Consider the following 21,896-nt stretch of genomic DNA (forward strand, 5'->3'; position numbering starts at 1 on the left):
ATGGGTCGTCAACGATTGTTCATCATGTACTGCTTGGTCTTGATCGTAGTTGCTCTCAATATCATAGAGGCTGCAACTGCTGCAACAATATTCGAGGTTGGAGGCAGCCTAGGATGGACCGTACCTCCGAACACCTCATATTACGCCACCTGGGCTAGCTCCAAGACATTTGCCGTCGGCGACACCTTGGGTAACACTTTCTACTACTACTGCTGCTACTACTACTACAATCACTCGTTATAACTACTTTACATATCATGAGCACGTACATGATGATTAGTTTGTTTAAGTTGCATGAACTACTTGGATTTAATTTAGTTAATTTATGAGTACGTGCGTAACATACGTAGCTAATTTAGTTTGTGATGAGCAGAATTCAAATGGAATTCGACGCACAATGTGTTGGAAGTGACGACAAAAGCTGAATACGACGGCTGCACAAAGTCGAATGGGGTACTTAAGGAAACCAGTCCTACAGTTATAAACGTTACCGCTGGCACGCACTACTTCATCTGCAGTATCGGTACTCACTGTGTAAACGGCCAGAAGCTAGCTGTGACGTCCGTGGGATCAGCCAACACACCCACAACACCACCCGGATCCTCAGCCTTGCCCACTTCTTCTGTCGTCTTACCTGCAATTCTGTCCACCACAGCCATCTCTTTCTTGGTCATCTTCGTTATCTAAGATCGATATTGCCCCCTCCGGGCATATTGTATATTAACATGATCCTCTTTTTCTTTAGTCTGTCTCTTTGCTTTTAAGTACGTGTTATGTTAGCCTATCATACATATAATGTTCGGTATGAACTATAATAAAACCATCAGTACTTCACTACGTGCTTGGCTTGGTAAATTCTAGACATTGGGTTTATTAGGTGAATTCTATATACCCACAATAATCAAATGACCCTAAGCAGAAATCTCTCCATTTTATTTGAAATAGATACTATCTACTGAAGTACTAGACGACCCTAGCCGGCGCTGTTTCTTTAGAAACCTCAATCTTACAAGTAATTACCAATTATAAAATTGATTAGGACGACAGAAGAAGAATTGAAAAAAAAAGAAAAAGAAAAAAAGGAGGTTAATTTACAAGTCTACATGCTTTCATGTGCGACCTAATATTTTTAATTTCTTTTATTATAAAGTAATTAAGTTTGACATAAATGTTATATTGTTTTTTAAAGTTCTTTACCCAATTGGTTTTCAATCAAATAACCCAAGCTACATGGTTACTGACGGTCTTCTGTCAGCGACCTGAACTATTTGTTACTTGCCATTTTTCTATGTTTTTACTTATCCGAACTAAATATCGAGACAAAGAGGAAGTGAAAGTATCCTAGCTTTAACCAACTCCAACCGGTAAAATGCAACACAAAACAATCAACTGCAGAGTATTTTGTATTTCAAACTATATTAATTAAAGTTACTTCATATGGCTCTCCTTTATGAAAAATGAGTAGAAGCCCAGACATTGGCTTTAAATTTTTCTCTTTTTTTTTTTATATTGTATTAATTGATTTGGAATGATTGTTAGGCCGATCTCCCGATCTTTTAACTCTTTATCTTGTAATTATTAGATATATATCTATAATATGCTTATTTAGAAAAATAAATAAATAAATAACCCAAACCCAATATCGAGAAAATATGAGATCAATAGCAAACGTGGATAGTGAGTGAAAATAACATGCAGATCATTGAAAGCGAGAGTGATTAAAAAGAGACAAAACGATGATACTAGAGTTTTTTTCTTTTCTCTTTCTTTCTGGCATGTTCTTCAATGTAATCTTATCTTGTTTGACTACAAGGTCATTGTCTTAATTCTGATCCAGCTACGTACAAGCTTAGTACTGTTTTCAGACACGTCGTGTGGCCGATCTGGTATATGAAAGAACGTCTCGGCCTTGTGGGAGACTTAAAATGTTAAAATGGCCAAGTGCCACACCTTTTTAAATGCATTATACATATTTATTTTAATAGTTTATATTTATATTAAAAATTTTAGATAATTAAAATAAAAATACTACTAGTTTAAAAATCAACAATTATATTTCTTGATGGAAGGAAGCTGCATGAACAATTAGAAAACTATAAATAAGGATCTTAGCCTATTTTTATATATATATATATATATATATATTCGAAAGGAACAATTGTATTAATCACCAAACGATTACACTAAAAATGCAATACAAGAAGGGACATCCTCAATTTCAACAAGAACATGAGTAATGTTAAGTGCATCTCTAGCTAAGCAATTAATGAGCCAAACTATTACAACTTCTAGGAGTAAAATCAACTAAAAAGGAATCAAAACTCTGCAACACTTGCTTAATATCATTAATCAGCAAACCAGTTTGTTTCCAGCTTGCTTTGTTGCTTTTAATATCATTTATAACATTTAGTGCATCCCCTTCAAGCTTGATCTGTTTCAGTCCAATATCAATAGCCAATTTTACAGAATGCAAAGCACCAAATGCCTCAGCCATATACGGATCAGGAAATAGAGATCTGCTCATCCTCATACAAGGTATCACTCTTCCTTCCCAATCACGAATAATAGTCTCAACACCCACTTTGCATTGCACTTTATCCACAACAGAATCCCAGTTGACTTTGTATACATCAGCAGGGGGAGTAATCCACTAGTGAATCTGGGGAGTAGTGTTTGTAGGATTAGTAGTCTGCAGAGAGGAAAGAACAGCAAGATCTTCAATTTTCTTTGTAGCCTGTTTCATAAGAAGATGAGGACTAGAAAAAGTTTGGTTAAAAACCAAATCATTTCTTCTCCTCCATAATTTCCATGCCACCACAGCTAGTTCAATTAAAACTTCATCATCGAGTTCATGAATCATTTGTAACAAAAAATTTTTGAAACTACTCTAATTCACACTTTGTTTCTACAATTTTGAGGAACTAAGACACCACACATCCCTAGTTGCCATGCATTCCCATAAGACATGTTCCATAGACTCTTCCTATTGATTACAAATTGGACACCAAGGTCTTGAACAACCTTTCTCTTGAAAAGGTTCAGTTTTGTTGGAAGACTATTGTGATAGGCTTTCTACAGGAATAATTTTTCTGCATTAGTAACTTTAATTCTCCATAGCTTGTTCCAGTTTTCTTTGTCAACAAGGGCGTGAGAATTCTGACATTTTTCTCTCTGATGAAGCTCAAGTTGCAGATGATATGCGCTTCTAACAGAAAAAATCCCATTAGAAGTACATCTCCAAAAACTTTTATCAGGACTATTGCATAAACTAATTGGAATATGTCTAATTATCTCAGCTTCCCTTTGAAGAAAAACTTGATCAATCACTTCTGTCATCCAGGTTTTGGCTTCATGATCAATCAGTGATGAAACTATCTCCTCAGGATCCAACCAATCTATAGGACTTTGAACTTTAAAGGATGTTGGAATAGGCAACCATTTATGGTGCCAAATCTTAGTATCTACACCATTACCAATACGCCAAAATAATCCTTCATCTAACAATGGTTTTGCATCCATGATACTCATCTAACAATTGTAGCCTTGAGAAACTGGCCATCAGGATAGTATTTAGAAGAGAGAACCTTTGCATCAAGTGACTCAGGAAAATGAAGCAATCTCCACCCTTGTTTAGCTAGTATAGCAAGATTAAAATGTTCAAGGTCTCTGAATCCTAACCCACCAATTGCTTTAGCCTTACACATTTTATCCCAATGACACCAACGAATCTTCCTCTCCTCAACTTTCTGACCCAACCAAAATTTTTGAACCAATCGACCAATTTTCAATAAGAGGGACTTAGGAATCTTGAAAACACCCATACTGTAGGTAGGAATAGTTTGAATGATGGATTTGATAAGGATTTCTTTGCCAGCCTGAGATAAGTACTTCATTTTCCAGTTGCTGATTCTCCCTCTAACTTTGTCAATAACACTTCTAAAGGCTTTGGTTTTGGATCTTCCAACCTCCACGGGAAGTCCTAAATATTTGTCATAAGGTTGAGAGGACTGAATGCCTACAATTTGAGTGATGAGATCTCTAGATTCAGCCTTTGTGTTCTTGCTGAACAGAATTGAGGTTTTTTCCTTATTTAGTCTTTGACCACTTGCCTGCTCATAAGTGTCTAAAAGATGAGATAACCTGTACCATTCCAAAGGGTTAGCTTTGCAGAAGAGAAGACAATTATCTGCAAAAAATAGATGATTAATTCTCACCTGATTTCTACACAAAGGAACACCTATAATTGCACCAAAGCCTTCAGCATGTTGAATCAGTTTACTTAGTGATTCAACACATAGAATAAAAAAGTAAGGAGACAGAGGGTGTCCTTGCCTAATCCCTCTAGAAGGAATAAAGGGGCCTTGTGGGATTCCATTTAAAAGGACAGAATATGAGACAGTAGAAACACATTTTAGAATCAACTCAACCCATTTATAGTCAAATCTCATCCTTATCATGATAGCTTTTAGAAAAGACCATTCAATCCCATCATATGCCTTACTCATATCCAACTTTAAAGCTATGAATCCTTCTTTACCTTTAATCTGGGTTTGCATGGAATGCATAGCTTCAAAAGCCACCACAACATTATCAGTAATCAGCCTGTTAGGAACAAAAGCACTCTGAGTGTTTGAGATCAACTGAGGTAAAAAAAGTTTTAGTCTGTTGGCCAGTACCTTTGCTAAGATCTTGTAAATTACGTTACAAAGGCTTATGAGCCTAAATTCAGTTACTCTTGAAGGATTTTTCACTTTGGGAATAAAACCAATATGAGTTGCATTGAATTCTTGAGGCCACTTAGCAACTAGAAAAGCATCCCTGACAGTAGCACATATGTCTAATCCAATCACTGCCCAATGATTTTGGTAAAAAAGAGCAGGAAAACCATCAAGGCCTGGAGAACCCAGACCATTCATAGTAAAAACAGCCCTTTCAATTTCTTCATTAGAAATTCCTTAAGTAAGAACAGCATTCATTTTAGGTGTGACCATAGGCTGCATATTCTGAAGGCATCCTTCAATATTGGCAGGATCAGTAGAAGTAAAGATATGTTTGAAGAAAGATTGAAATAAGGAGCTCACCTCTTCAGGATTATCAACCACACGACCCTCATTATCTGTTATACATTTTATATAGTTGATCTTCCTTCTTTGAGAAGCACATTTGTGAAAAAACTTGGTAGTTCTGTCACCTTCTTTAAGCCACTATTGCTTTTCCCTTTGCTTCCACCTTAAATCATCTTCCTCCGGTAATGTATCAACTTCCCTCTTGAGCTGGAAAATTTCAGAGTTTCTGTCCCCTTGATTAATGCTTTGCAACTGTTGGATCTGGTTTCTTTTGGTAAAGATCAGGTGCTTGATGTTTTGGCCATTAACCTTGCTCCACTTGAAAAGCTCCTCTCTGCATCTTTGAAGACCTTGAGTAGATTCTTTAATCCTTGAGTGCTGTAAGAGGGTATTTCCCCATGCTCTTTTAATTACATCCTCACAACCATCTCTTAAAAACCAGCTTGCCTCATATCTAAATGGTCTCGAACCAGAACCTCTGACTGGAGCTTCACTGTTAAATGAAAGAAGAATTGGTGCATGATCTGAACATTGAGTAGCAAGTGTCAACACAGAACAATATGGAAAGCCATCAAACCAAACTTGATTACCCAAAGCCCTGTCCAGTTTTTCTTTAGTAAAGGAGTTTCCTTCCCTTTTATTGCTCCAAGTAAAAAAATCTCCATGGAATGGGACCTCTCACAATGCACAATCTTCTAGAGCACTTCTAAAATCTTCCATCAATCTGAAAGGCCTATCTGCAGCACCAAATTTTTCATAGCTATGAAGGACCTCATTAAAATCTCCAATTCAAAGCCATGCCATATTATCATAAGGCATTATGGCTCTAAGAAGCTCCCAACTTGCTACCCTTCTAACAACTTCAGGAAAGCCATAAAAGCCTGTTAATAAAAAAGAACTTTGCTCTCCCTCTGAACAAGTCACCTGTAGAGAGATATGATGATGAGTGTAAGTCACTAATTCCACCTCCTCTTGGTCTTTCCACAAGAAACAAATCCCACCACTTAGTCCTCTACTATCAATAACAAAGCTATGCTGGTAACCAAGTTTATTGCGAATAAACTCCACCTTTTTTCTATTACACTTTGTTTCCATTAGAAAAATAAAGTTTGGGCACTTAGAATGCACCAAATGGTGCAACTCCAAAACTGTTCGAGGGTTCCCAAGCTCTCGACAGTTCCAACTTAAGCAACTCATTAAGCTTGGTGGGGCTGCGAGGCAGCCACCACCATTTTAGCATCAAAATTCTCCACACTTGTTTTTTGTTTTTTCTCATGTTGGGAAGAAACATTGATAAATGAATTAGAACGCAAAACTCTTTTGTTATCACCACTTGACTACAAAAAAGGTTCAGAAATAACTTCCTTACCTTGTCCCTCATGTGCCTTCCTTTTCCAAGTGGATTTCTTTTTCCCTAAAGAAGGTTGTGATTGGAAGTTGAAAGTCAAAGGGTCAACACCAGATTCAAGTCCTTGTGTACCCGTCTCCATGGGTAATGGATCTTCAATAACACATGGAGCATGCTGGAAATTACTTGTATTTATGGTGGCCAATAACTCATATTGATTAATCTTTGAAACTGACCCACTACTACCGTTTGTTTCCTATAATTGACTGGCCTTCTACATGATAGTAACGCCTCCTTGATTAGAAATAACTGGTTTTAGTAATGGCTCATTTTGTAACGGCTCCTAAATTGAAGAGCCACCAGCTGTCTTACCAGAAGAATTCCCGCTGCCTTCTTCCTCCCTTGGTTGATCAGAACCACCATCGCCACATATTTTCTTACTTAAGACAGCCTAATTTTGATTGGATTGGCCCTCAACCATGGACCAAATTGCATCTCCTCACCATCATCTCTATGCATGAGAGGACAATTTTTGCCTTTGTGCTTCAGGACTCCACATTTGAAGCAGAAATTTTGTAATCTTTCATATTTGAATGCTATCTACGTCCTCTGTTCACCACTTTGCACCCATCTACCACGAATCGGTGGTTCAGATAAATTGACATTAACTTTCACTCGAAGACTTCTACCCCAACCCGTTCCATCCGTTGTCACTTCAATAGATAGAACCTTCCTGATTGCAGAAGAAATAATATTTCCATATTCCTGATTCATACCTGCTAGGGGCATATTATGAAGTTGCACCCAAAATGGCTCGTGTGTAAAAGAAATGGCATTGATAAGGAGACTACCATCAACTTCTTGCAAAGCAACCAGAAATCTGTCAAAAGTCCATGGGTGACCTTGTAAAACTTTTTCTTTATCTGCCAACCTTTGGAATTCAACAAGAACAGAATTGTCACCCACCACTAAGAACTCCACCCAACCCTTCAACCTCCATACCATTGCCATTGTTGTTTTGAAAGCTTCAATATTAATCGGCTTATCAGAAGTAACCAAAGATAGAAGATAATGTTTCCCCTTCGAGATTGCTTCTTGTAAGGAATGATCAAATAAAACAACAACCTGTTCTTCTACTTCTGAGAGTTTGAGACCCTTCCATAAAGTAGTTAACCTGTCTGTAGCCATGCATGCACAAAACTCCACAGACTAATCTGAGAGACAAAGACTCTAACATAAGCAGAGAGAGAAACCTTACTCTAAGCGAGAGAAGGACCCACTATATATATATATATATATAAATGTATGTGATTCTCCATCAGTTAGATTTATTAATGTAAATAAAAATAGGTTAAAAACCTCTACCCAATACTCTCTATATAGAAATCCGTGAGGGTTCACAATCCATAAACAATCGGTTCCTACAAATACTTCATCAACGATGGCTAGAAGTAAGTATTCTAACAATTCTTTTATTATTAGATATTCTCACAAATCCTACAATAGTGGTATTAGAGCAATCTCTTGTGCCATGTTACTTAGCATAGATTTCGATTGTTACGTGGATTGTTTGGCATATATATTGATTTTGATATGTGGGTTGTTGTTATTTGTTAGAATTTATCAAAATATTTATGAATTTGTTTAAATGAAGATCTTTTAGAGATCATGTGATCTCAAAGAATTGATTATAAGGATCAGAACTGAATAAGGCACCATGAAGATTTGATTTCAGAGATCTTTCAAAGATTTGATTTTGTTTTTTAAATCAAATTGCATGCCGAGATGTGGTACCTTTTGGTGATAGGAAAATGCTAGCACCACCTCTCTTCCTTCTGGCTTTAGTGTCCCGTCTGATGTGGCACCCAGGTGGCATGACTTAATAGATTAAAAAATACAATACTTGCATCTCGACAATGCCTGCTTCTCGCTCCTGAAAACACGCTACCTTCTTCTCCCTCCCCTCTCCCTACATCTCAAAAACCCTACCTTCTTCTTCTCGAAAACTCTACCTACTTCTCCCTCCCGAAAATGAAAATGCTACATTCTTCAAGCCATCTCTCCCTCCCGAAAATCCTCTCCCCTTTCCCTGCATTTTGTGTTCTTCAAGCCACCCTTCAGTCTTGAAAACCCTTTCCCCTCTCCCTATATTTCGGGTTCTTCAAGCCAAATCTCTCACCTAAAATCGAAGCTCACCACTAGCCCATCACCATTGAAGCCCCTCACCTGCCGCCATGGTTCTCAAGTACGTCTCTCTGTTGCTCTCTCGACTAATTTTGATTTTTATGATTTTATTCATGTTTTTTTATTCAAATAAATAAGTCTTGTAAATATTTTGTAAGAAAATTATAGAACTTATTGTTGAGACTTATTGTGGTTGAGAAATCTGTATGTGATTCAGACTTGTTGAGAATTTGTTTTTTTTTTTTTTTTAGTTATGGCCACAACTAATTCACAGAAGAGTTTAATTAACTCATTTGCAAAGAAGTGCTCGATAGAATGCCACAATAGAAACAAAATAATTCAAACTCATTAATGAATAGCACTTTTCTTGACACTAACTTTATTTTGGTAAATTGGAACATCTATTGCAATTTGCAATGGTAAAGACTGTAATAATCCATAACCAAAGTATGTACTCACATATTTAAATTATCTGCATCCTTACAATGTGAATCAAGTTCATATTTAAAATTATCTACATGATGTACACATCTGCATCCTTACAGATTCTTGTACAATACAAAGGATTTCCTAAATTAAACTGGTAACATGCTTTATTGGAGTCATGCAATGTGGATCGAGTCACTCCTCATCTCTCTAGCCCAAGCCGATACACTCGACATCCTCTCGGGTTAGAGCCATTATCTGGTTGGTTCTTAAATAGAGGCTGTAAATATTAACACAATGTCTGAAGCATATTGTAGCACTAGCAATATTTCACACTTAAGAAACTCTTGCCAAAATGAATACCCAATATGCTTTTGTAGTATTAAAGCATGTTGACAAACTGCGCATATGGAGGAATTAATGTTAGGGGCCTTGTTCAAGTCCCTAACTATTATGATCTTTTGGTCTCACGTCGCCTTGTGATGATTGAATGTTCCTCCTCATCTTGCTTGGTCTTGAATAAATTATGGCAATAAAGGGTTCCTAGAGTAATGAAGGTATGGTGTTTAGTGATGGATTTGATGATAATGAGTTTGGGTGATCTAAGTGATGAATTTGTGTATTTAATGAAATGTAGGACGGCTTGATGATGACCCTTGGTGTTGGCACCACTTGGATGATGATTAGGGTTGATATGGTGAAGTGAGGCTAGGATTTGAATAGTGAATGGATAGGGCTGCGAATTTTGGAAGAGTTATTTTGGGTAGTCAAGGGTTTTGGTTAGGTCAAAGATGGAAATGATTTTAGGGTTTGTGATGTATAGGATGAGATCCAAAAGTGTAGGAAGTGTTTTAGGGTTTGAAAGAATGATTTCGGAATTGGTAGAGGCTAGGGTTTGGGTTTCCTAAAATATAGGAAATCCTTATAGGAAATAGGATTTTTGGCTAGGCTTGTTGGAGGCAATAGATCTAGGGTTTTATGGCTTTATGGAATACATCTATGATGGGATTTGGATCTATGGAGGCTTACAAAGTATTTGGTTGTTAGGAAAGTGTATGGGAATGAGAAATACAACTAGATCTCTTGGAAATGGTAGATCTAGGATGTTATATGAATGAAGAGATAAGGAATTATGGAATTGGAATGGGCTAGGCATGATTTGTGTTTGGAATATGAGAAGATGCAAGATTTTATAAGATCAATGAAAATATATGAACAAGTAGGAAAATAGATACACAGAGAATAAATGAACTCAACAAAGGAAAGATGAATACTTTCTTTTTGGTAAATATGGATATTTTGTCAAATCATAGAATAGTAAGAATAAGGCTTAGAATATGATTGATACACAAGAAAATATAGATAAACAAACTAGGAAATAATTAAGAACAAAGATAGGTAATTGAATGGAAAAAGGAAAATACTCATAAGATTGATAAATAATTCACCATTGATTTACGAATTGCACAATAATGAAATAAGATAAATGAATCACCACCTATTTAACAAATTTCAAGATGATGATCTTCTCCCCGGGATTCATGAATTGCACTCAAGTAGCCCAAGTGCAAAGGCACCGAAAATAGTCTGAAGAACAATGTAGCTGTCCTCTAGGGAAATTGACAAAAGATCAAAAGATGCAAAATGAAATGTTAAGGATCCTATTCATAGATCAACCTAGTTGGAAACCCTAATAGGTTCCATAAATAATAAAATGAATAAAATAAGCAAATAAGATAGACGTGGGGCCCATGGGTGCCCATGGCATTGGCCCTTAGTGGCCTAAGTTAGCCCATGGCATGGGCCATGGGCAGGCTGTGCATGTGGTTGACATGGGCCTGGGTGTTGAGCTACCCGATGGTGCTGCATGACATGGCTGGCATGGCCCAGACAGGTGGCCTGGGCGTTAATGCTAATGGGCACAAGCAGGTGCCATGCATAGGGATGGCATGGCCTAGGCAGGGACCTAGGCGCTACAGCTGTGGGGCTCAAGTAGGGGCCATGCGCAGGGCTGGCATGCCTGCTGAGGCATATCACTAACCTCGCTGGGCCGCTGCTGTGCACGCTGGTCATGTTGTGGCACAGCCTTGGCATTGTCATGGCCAAGCCATGTGCTGCTAATGCATGCTGAGGCATGTCATGGCATGGCCTTGGCATTGTCATGGCCAGGCCATGTGGTGTTGATGTGTACTAAGGCATGTAACTAGCCTCATTGGTCGCCTGGGCGTGCCACTAGGTACATTGTTGCTGTGTGCATGGCCCAGGCAGGTGAATTGGGCACTGGGCATTGGTGTTGTGCAGATGGCACAGGCAGGTGGCCTGGGCACTAAGCACTGATGTTGTGCACTGAGTGCTGATGCTATGCATATGGCCCAAGCAGGTGGTCTAGGCTTTAGTGCTGCAAGGCACGGGCTGGAGTTATACACTAGATGACATGCCTAGGGCATGCCACTAGCCTCGTTGTTGCTTCTATGCATTATGGGCATGTCTTGCCATGGCCTTAGCATGCTGATGGCTAGGCCATGGGCTGTCACCGCATGTCAAGGGCATGTCATGGCTAGAGTCATGGCATGCCTGCTAGGATATCCTGGGAGTGCCATGGCAGGGACTATGGCATGCATGCGGCATGTCTATGGTGCTGACATAGGTGTGCCATGGCAAGGGTCATGGCATACCAGCTGGGGTGTCCTGGCATGCCTACAGCATGTCTGTGTGGCTAACATAAGAGTGCCATTGCAATGGATTATGGCATGCTAGCGATGTTGTTAAGTGTGTTCCATTGTGGGAGCCATGGCATGTTTGTGGGGTTGTCATGCATGTGTCATGGCATGCTGGTGGTGCTCTTAAGTGCATGCCATGGCATGTCTGTGGAGCTTTCAAGGGCATGCCAGGGTAAAGGCCATTACATGTTTGTGGACATGCTGATGGGCTGCTAGGCATGCTGATAGCCCTTGGGATGTCAGGACATGTCTGCGACAATGTCATGGCATGTCAGCAACAGTGTCATGGGGCATGTTAGGGCATGCCAATGGTAGTCTCATGGGGCTGTCAGGACATGCCAATAGTAGTGTCATGGAGTTGTCATGGCATACCAACAATAGTGTCATAAGGCTGAGCCATGGCCTAGTCAAATGGAAATATGTGAGTCATGTTCCAATTGACCTGTGCCATTCCCGCAATCTTCCTAGGGTATGCACTAGACCCTTAGAGAAGTCCTCCAAAGCTAGGCTCGACCACAAAAGTGGCCTGATCTCGGATGTCCATGCATGTCATGGACCTTGTCCTAGGGCAATTTTTGTTGGGGTCGATAATGAAGAGCGCTGATTTTTCAGTTGTCAAAACTTTGAGGTATGTTATTTCACTCTTATTTGCTAAGAAGTGAATGGTAATCCTTGTTTGTTAATGCGTTGGTTGATTTTGCAAGCTGGACATTCTTGAAGATTTTTTTGTTGGTATGGTGAGAAGACAATCAACCCTTTAAAAATTGAAATTCAAAATATACAACTAGCAATAGATATCCGAACAACTCTACATTGAGTAGAAATAGAGATGTAGAGGCATAAGAGAAAGTTTGAGAGGGTCATTGTAGTTTTAGTAATTTCAATGTCATTGGTACTTTATTTAGGCATGTTTTTTGGAAAATTTTAATAAGAGATATAATATATGAAGTTAATTTCATATAATCTTATTACTTCGTGTAGTGCCGGGTACCTTAATAATACTCCTATCCTTGGTAAATTTTCATCCCTTTTAATTTATTTTCCTGGTTTTTTTGGCACATCTTCATTTTAGCTTGTCCAAATGAATTCATATTTAGAAAATTGCTATGTGAAAAGGCTTGAACTCTGTAGAAGATAGTGCTGGACAGAGTGACTCTTCTTCAGGTTATATTTGAACATCTGTGCTTATTTATTCTTCTCTATATGTCTTAGAGGCTTAATCGAGACTCACTTATAAAGAAATCAACTCTCTAATTATAATAAATAAATCAACTCTCTCTCTATCTATCTATCTCTCTCTCTCTCTCTCTCTCTCTCTCTCTCTCCAAACAAAAAAAAAACTATAATTTTTTGCCTACAATACGATCCCTACCCCTCAATCAATCAACTGCTTTTGGCCTAGGTTCATGCAAATATCCATCCCCATGGCCTCTGTTTTTTAAAGTTGCTCGGGTTGCCTCTGTTTTTTTAGTCCTAATTTCTCGAGTTGCCTCCATTTTTTAAAGATGCTCAGTGACATCTCCACATAGGTGCTTGCATCATTTGTTCTATGAAGGTTATGAAATACCACTGACATTTACCCAAAGAAATGCAACACCACATGCTATCTCTGTAGGATTTTTTGTACAAAATACATTATCAAGAACCCCACCTCATTTGTTTCCTTCATGTTGTAACTTGTTGCATACAATTGAATATATTTTTGAAGAATTATGTCAGGTTCTTCACATGTCATTGTGACCAAGATTACATAATTGTCTCGTGTTGGTCTCATGGCATCTACCAATCACCAAAAAAGTGGTACCACAAAAAAAAATATAGTTTCATTACAAAACTAGCAACCAAAATTTTGGATATCTTCAATTTTTTTACAGGTATATTTGGATATCTTCATACAAAATCAACCAGTTATCTTCTAAAAGCACCAAAGTACTTATGACGAGCCTCCGTAGTGTATAATTGATCATTTTTATCCTATGGGGCAAAACAAAAATGTTAAAAGTGGCAACACAATTCACTAAAAATATTACCAAAATAACTTATAAAAAAATATTATCAAAATAATTTAGTTTTACATTATCTATGAGTGAGGAGCAGTCTATCTAATTCCAAAATAATTTGTTTTAGTAGAAGGAATTGAAAAAAAATCTGGCTCATGTGTCCAAACTTGACTTTGTTGATCCTAGTGTTAAAAGTATAATCCACATAGAACAAAGTTGATCATCAACAAAGCATGACAAACTAAATAGAGAAACATGATCGAGTGAAGAGTGCATTTGATTACAGTAACTAAGAAACATCAACCAAAATTAACATTTTAATAAGCCCTTGATAGGAACAATAGAGAATAAATATTAGTCTAAAAAATAGCAACCCACCCACTTTTTCCAAGCATGTACTGCCCCTAAGACCAAAACTCGGACACCCACAAATCATACATTACCTAGTAATGCCTTTATCTTAACTTTTTTTTATTTTTTTTTATTTTTTTGAGAAAACTTTGATAAAGCCAGAACTTGATTCAAGACAGATGACTTTGCCAGCTCAAACTGGTTTATCAATCATATTACTAATCTTAGAATGTTGTGACAAATGAGAATTCAGTCCTAAACTTAGATGGTCAAATTGTATTCATAAAAACCTAATTATTATAAGGGGCTGGGCCACTCTAAACAAAGAAAGAGGTAATCAATTCCTAATTTTTTCTACTAATTAAGTTTCTCTACATTTGAAAAATAAATAAATGGATATTTGTCAATCAAATCCATCCCTGTTTTCCAATCCATCCCTATTTTTCTCCACTTTCCACACATCCAAACAAACCATGCAAAATCCAAAAATAACAAAGTAATTTAGTTTGAGGAAGAAGGAAAGAAATCTACCTCTCACATTGGAGGTTAGACGGAGGAAAGCCACAACAAGCAATGACAGAAATGGGTCTCTTGTGCCTTGCGAACTGGTACCGGTGCCAGACAAGATATGTCAGGGAGGGGTTTGGGGGAGGGGTGTCGGGTTTGCAAGGGAAGAGATGACAATGAGGCGTTTGGGGGTATCTTTTACCAAGAGGGAAAAAGTAAATGATGTTTAAAAAAAAAAAAACCGTGGCATTCCAAGTCAAGCGAGAATCGAAAGTGGGAAGGAAGGGCAATTGCTGTAGCAACACCCTTTGGTGATAAGATGTTTGTTTTTATTTATTTAAAAAAAAATTAAATATATATACATGTTAGAGTTCATTTTCGATTTTTTACCCAAACATGTTTTATTCATCATTGTTTATTTCGATTTGTGTTTCAAAAAGTCCTTAGATCAGAAATGTTTTTGACTTTGTAAATAAAAAAATCCTTGTGAATTTGTTAATGAAACGAAATTTATGTTCAACATCTTGTTATGGTCTAGAAAATTTGTAAATATATAACTGTAAATGTAAATGTCAATATGTGGGCTATTCGAGGTGCCTATGACCTCCACAATCATACAGATGTTGGATAAAATATTCACTAATTTTCATTGATCTACTTCTAGAATTTAAATAGACGAAAATATATTGACCCACTATAAACACTATAGGACAAGATTAAAATAACTAGCCCATGACACTAGATTCGGTCAAGACTTCAACAAATAACAAATAAAATAAAATGACTTACACATCCCTTAACTAAACAGCAAAAGACAAAACACCCCTAGCCCTATGAAACCAATCCGAAACTCACTAACTCTTCAGGGTTTCTTTAGCCGCGGCACATAACAAAGTCCTCCCCTTCAAAAGACCTTGCCCTAAGGTCTAGGAAATTTCTGCAAAAGCTCATCCAAAATCTTTCCATACAGCATTGCCATCCATATCCTCTTGAGATGCATCCTCCTCAATTTCTTCTAGTAAAGAAATTCTTGGCCTATTACATTGATGTCTAGGTTGAAACTTTTCATCACAATAATAGTAAAGGCCTCTATATATTCTCTCCTACATTTGAGCTGGGGAAATTCATTTAATAGGTAAGGTGGGCCCTTTGTTTTGGTTGTTGGTGGTGAGTTTGGTTGATTTCTTGGTTCTGGGCGTGGTAGAGGCACAAGTAGTCTTAATAAAGGAGTTGGAATAGGAAGGCTGAGCAAATTGGGTTGGGGTGGTGGGCTAGGTAGGGAGCAGTGTGGGTTTCTCTGTAGTTCTTCTTCTTCTTGTAAACAGGATAATCCAAAGGCCACCGAAAGAGTTGTAGGCTTAAACATGGTGACAACAATTCTCATATCATCTTGTAAGCCACTAAGAAAGGTGCTTATGTGAAAATCTTCAGTGGATTCGATTAGATAAGAGCTCAACTTAGGCTTGATATTCTTCGACACTGGAAACTTGTTGGAACTTAGTAAAGCTCCTATTGGATCGTAGTAAGTTGAGAGCCCAAAGCAAATTTTTAGGGCTGAAATAAACTCCTCCTAAGTACGGACTAGACTTGAGTCCATGAGCCAACAATACCAAGAAAGAGCCTTTCCTTCCATATGGAATGATGCAATTTGGAGCAAGTAATCATCAAAGGTATTACATTAGACAAAAAACTGATGGGCCTTGAGGATCCACTCAGTGGGCTCAGCTCCATCAAATCTAGAAAGATCCAATCACAAGGTATGAGCCTAAACTCCTCCATGTCCTTCAAGTAGAGGGTTGTCATTGAGCTTCAAGTTATTGCCTCCATTCCCAGAAGAACATTCTTTGTAGTTAGCATTTCTCACTGTAAGAACTAATTGATCATAACTAGCCACATGATTGCTAAGTTGCTGAAATATGATTTCCAACAACTGTCATTGGCAAACTTGTTCATCCTTTAGATGGCTCGTCTCCCCTTTAAGATTACCCACAACTTCTAAGAGTTGTGGTTTGCAAGTCCCTTCACCCATGTTGCAGGAACGTGTCTCTGAGACCACTTGTTATAGTATGAAAAACTTATAAATATGCAGGCTATTTGAGGTGCCTATGGCCTCTACAATCACGCAGACATTAGATAAAATGTTCATACTTCCAGAATTTAAATAGATGAAAATATACAGACCCATTACAGACACTACAAGACACGATTACAACAGCATCGTGATGACCCACGTTCTACCATACACCACTTACTAGCCCACGACACTAGATTCGGCCAACACTTCAACAAATAACAAATAAAGGAAAATGACTTACACATCCCTTAACTAAACAACAAAAGAAAAAACAAGCCTAACCCTATGACACCAATCCGAGACTCACTAACTCTTTAGAGTTTCTTCAGCCGTGGCACATAACACATCTTGTCTATAATTTAGTATGACCTATCACGAAATCTTTTCATGAAGAAAATGAGAATTTCTATACCTAGATGGAGGTTAAGGATTAATTTTTCATCTATTTTCATGCACCATCACGGTGCAAACAACAGATAGCCCCATCCATTAGGCATGAAGCGGTGCCTCATTTGGATTTAATAAAAAAAATGAAGAGAAGGAAAAGGCATAGTTGGTTTTTATCTCTCAACGTAAATTTTGAACATCTGACCAGTGGGATAAATATTGGAGGATTACCACTTCATCTTGATCCTTAATTATTTGATGTTGTAATATGTGAGTATGTTGTGATGATTTCATTTTTTTTTTTTAAATGTCATATTATAGTATAAATATTATTGTATATTAAGAATAGCCACAGCATCATGGCTATTCTTAGGATACAATAATATTTTGATATATTTGATTGTATGATTTCATAACAACATTTTATATTGTAATTAAATCGTTGAGTAATTACTCGACCTTATAGGGAGGTAATTATTATGAAAAAAAATGATGATTTAATTGGAATAAGATAGTGAAAAGGATATTGGGGAAATGAGATTTCCTATTCCGATAGTTACGAGATCTCTTTTTCCTAAATATTTGTAAAACACTAGTATTATTATAAAGAAAAATATAAACAAATCTTATGCATATTGCAATCCTTACCCACAAGGAGATTTAGATTTGTTTTTTGAATTAGACATTAGTTGATTCAAACTATAGTTATTGGTTGATTCAAAGCATTGATATATGTTCTTGGTTATGTTATTGCAACTACTCTGACTTCTTTTTTAAATAGTGAATCTTCTAATATTATTCCAATTCTGAATGGGGATAATTTTTCATGTTAGAAAGAAAATGCTTTTTTAACATTAGGTTGCATGGACTTGGACTTGGCACTCCGTGTGGATGAACCACCTATACCCATTGAATCAAGTTTATTGGTAGAAAAAAGTACATATGATAGGTGGGAGTGTTCTAACCGATTAAGTCTAATGCTCATCAAGTCAAATGTGAGTAAGAGCATTAGAGGTTTAGTCCCACAGTGTGATAAAGTCAATGACTACATAAAGGCCATCGAAGAGCAATTTACTAGTTCTAATAAAGTATTGGCTAACACCCCAATGTACAAATTATTAGTTATGAAGCATGGCAAATCCAAAAGCATGCATGAGCATATAATGGAAATGAGGGATATTGTAACCCAACTAAAGTCTCTAGAGATTGAGATATTAGAGTCATTCCTTATCCATTTCATACTCAACTCTCTTCCTACAAAATATGGACCATTTAAGATTTTCTACAACACACATAAGGATAAATGGTCCATTAATGAACTTTTAACCATGTGTGTATAAGAAGAAGAGATATTGAAACATGAAAATATTAAGAGTGCTCATTTTGTTACTCAAATGAATGGACAATGGAAGAAAAGCAAAAGTATAGGTATTAATAAGTGGAAGAAGGATAAAAAAGCGCCATTCAAACACTATAGAGATAATGATGCGTGCTTCTTCTGCAAGAAAAAATAGAACAAAAAGAAAGATTGCATAAAGTATAAATCATGGCTTGAGAAGAAAGATAATCTCAATTCTCTTGTGTGCTATGAGTCCAATTTTGTAAACTCTTATCATAATACATGATGGATTGATTCAGGTACCTCGATTCATGTTGTTAATATCATGTGGAGTGTTGAACTCAAGGTTTCAAGTTTCATGTGATTATAAATCTACACATGGATTTTGATGATAATAAATAAATTCAAAGAATAAAGAAGTCTTAAGCTCAAGTTGTCTACACAATGGAGTCAAGCACATCAAGGAAACAAGCATGAGCAAGAAGGGAACAAGTTCACATTAAAATTATAGAGTAATGTTGTAAATCTCTTCAAAATTCGAAATTAGGATTAATGCTCAAAATTAATATTTTATCATAAAGCATTAAAATACATTTTCCACATGTGCATGAATATTTTTGAAAATTAAATTTGAAAATTTTGAAAGATAATTGATTGTCATCTTTTGCATTCGCATGCCTTGATTAAAGGGTTGAACTTTGAAAATATTAAAGATGATTGATTGTCATCTTTCACATGTGCATGTTTTATTTGAATATTTTCAAAAGTGATTGATGCTTTTTTAGACTTATACAAAAAGTAAAAGATTAGGTTTGAATTTTTTGAAAATGAAAGTGTGCTCATTTTGTCATATGCCAAAAGTAAAAGATTAGGTTTGATTTTTTTGAAAAAGTGAATGATGTTGTCTTTGACAATTGAAAAAGAAGAACCTTTTATTTGAATTCTTTGAAAAAGTGAATGATGTTGTCTTTGACATGTGAATCTTTTTAAATTTGAATATGAAGTCTCATATGCCTATAAATAGATCATTTGAGAGCTTCACATTCACAACACTAAGAGCATACAACATTCATTCAAAATTTTCATTCTCTCTTCTCTAAGCATTGAGCTTTAATCCTTATTCATTTTGAGAGATATAGTTTGCGCTGTATTATTCTTATTTCACTCATTGAGGAGTGTTTTCTGATAATCTACCCACTATCAACTTTTGTATCAGAAAAAGGGTGTGTATAACGCTCGTGCGTGTAGAAAGTATTCTACACGGGGAATAGTTGAATCACCACGTGTAAGGTGATTGCAAGTGTAGAGGGTGTTCTACACGGATCCTTTGTAGCGGTGTTGTTCAAAGGTGTAATAGGTTTCTATCTCCACCTGAAGGAGGTTGAATAGTGAATTTGGGAATCCTCAAGGGGTAGCTTGAGGCGAGGACGTAGGCAATGGGGCCGAACCTCGTTAACATACTGAGTTTACTTCTCTCTTACCCTTACTCTTTATATTTATTGTTATTTCATATTTTGTTTATATTTTATATTATATATTTGATTTATAATTGTTATTTTTTTAATACAACTCAATTCACCCCCCCTCTTGTGTTAGTCATATGGGCAACAATTGGTATCAGAGCTAAGAGCTCTATTATAAAATTAACTATCTTTTGAGTTAAGATCTTATGGCTAACATTGCAGCTTCATTTGGTGAAAGTCAATCTAGCAGTCGGCCTCCACTCTTTTGTGGAGATAATTACTCATTCTGGAAAGTTAGAATGAGAATATTTCTTCAAGCTCAAGGTAGAGAAATCTGGAAATGTATTGTAAATGGACCTTATATTCCAACAAAAGTGATTGATGGAGTAAAGGTCAAAAAGGAAGAAGAAGAGTTTGATCGTGAAGACGATAGACTTTATACTTTAAATTTAACTGCTATGAATTTATTATATAATGCTCTTAATGGAAATGAATTTAATAGAATAATGAATTGCGCTACGGCAAAGGAAATTTGGGATAATTTGGAAGTAACTTATGAAGGAACTTCGCAAGTCAAGGAATCAAAAATTTATATTCTTACTCATGAATATGAAATGTTTAAGATGAATGATGATGAATCTATTTCTAGTATGCACACTCGTTTTACTAACATCATAAACAGCTTGACAGCTCTTGGCAAAGTTTATTCCAAGGTGGAGATAGTAAGAAAAATTCTCAACTCTTTACCAAAACGTTGGGAATCAAAAGTTACAGCGATTCTTGAAGCTAGAGACCTCAAGAAGCTCGAAGTCAATGAACTCATCGGGTCACTTATCACCCATGAGTACACATTGAAAAGAGAAGAAGAAGAAGGAAAGCCAAAGAAGAACTTAGCGCTTAAAGCTGTTCCTCATGAAAGTGAAAGTGATGAAGATGAGGAAAATGACGATAAAGATGAAGAAGTTGCGATGATAACAAGAAGAATTCAGAGGTTTTTGAAGAAAAATAGAACTCCTCCGAGGAAATCCTTCAAAAGGTTTTCCAAGAAAGATTCAGGTAAAAATAACACTTTAATTTGTTATAAATGCAATAAACCTGGTCATATCAAGCCAGATTGTCCTCTACTAAAGAAAGATCGAAACAAGGGCAAGAAAGCAATGAAAGCTACATGGGATGATGATTCAAGTAGCTCAGATAGTGAAGCAAGCAATGAAGAATCAGCAAATCTTTGTCTTATGGCTAAAGATGACATTGAGGTAACAAATCTTGATAATATTGAAAATCCTTCATATGAAGAATTGCAAAATGTTTTAGAAGAGATTTATGAGGAATTTGAAAAATTGGGTATCAAGTATACTGCTTTGAAAAAGAAAAATTCTTCTTTAACAAACGAAATTGAAATTTTAAGAAAAGAAAGTATCATTTTGAAAGATGAAAATCTTGAATTGAATAAGAAGAAAACCGATTTAGAAAATATTGTTGAAAACTTTACGAATGGAAAAAGAAATTTTGAAAAACTTCTTGGTAGTCAAAGATGTGTTTTTGACAAGGCATGATTGGGATATGTGCCAAAACAAAAATACAAACCTTATAAAAATTTCTTTGATAATCATTCTACATCAAAGACTAATATTCAAAATTCTTTTCATAAAAATAATTTTGTCAAAAAATGATATTATTATAATCATTCAAGTTTTTCATATATGTCACATGCTATTTGTAATTTTTGTAATAGAAATGGTCATAATTATCATACTTATCCTATTAGAAGAAATCATACAATAACTATTAGGGCCATATGGGTACCTAAAAATCGTGTTTCTTCTAATACTAATAAATAAAGGACCCAAAGAACTTGGGTACCAAGAAAAATCATTTTAATTGTTTTTATAGGTATGCATGAAGTCATCCACAAGTAAAAATAAGTGGTTTTTAGATAGTGGATGTTCAAGACACATGACGGGAGACAAGACTAAGTTCTTTGATCTTAGATCTAAAGAAGAAGGACACGTGACATTTGGAGACAACTCG

The 21,896-nt window shown here is 36.4% G+C and overlaps 1 protein-coding gene across 1 annotated transcript; it reads left to right on the forward strand.

Annotated features, from left to right (window-relative positions):
- LOC122306511 (cucumber peeling cupredoxin-like) lies at window positions 1–687 on the forward strand. The gene is made up of 2 exons (XM_043118938.1): window positions 1–190; window positions 374–687. Exons 1-2 carry the CDS (start codon window positions 1–3, stop codon window positions 685–687), a joined length of 504 nt encoding a protein of 167 aa, XP_042974872.1.
- The last annotated feature ends 21,209 nt before the right edge of the window (window positions 688–21,896 follow it).

The sequence above is a fragment of the Carya illinoinensis genome, chromosome 4 (genome assembly GCF_018687715.1).
Source record: "Carya illinoinensis cultivar Pawnee chromosome 4, C.illinoinensisPawnee_v1, whole genome shotgun sequence".
NCBI lineage: Eukaryota > Viridiplantae > Streptophyta > Magnoliopsida > Fagales > Juglandaceae > Carya > Carya illinoinensis.

Excerpts from the sequence above, each read along its gene's own strand:
- LOC122306511 (XM_043118938.1), top strand. The coding sequence starts at position 1 with ATGGGTCGTCAACGATTGTTCATCATGTACTGCTTGGTCTTGATCGTA. Across the intron at positions 191-373 it reads TGCCGTCGGCGACACCTTGG|AATTCAAATGGAATTCGACG; the intron begins GTAACACTTTCT and ends TGTGATGAGCAG.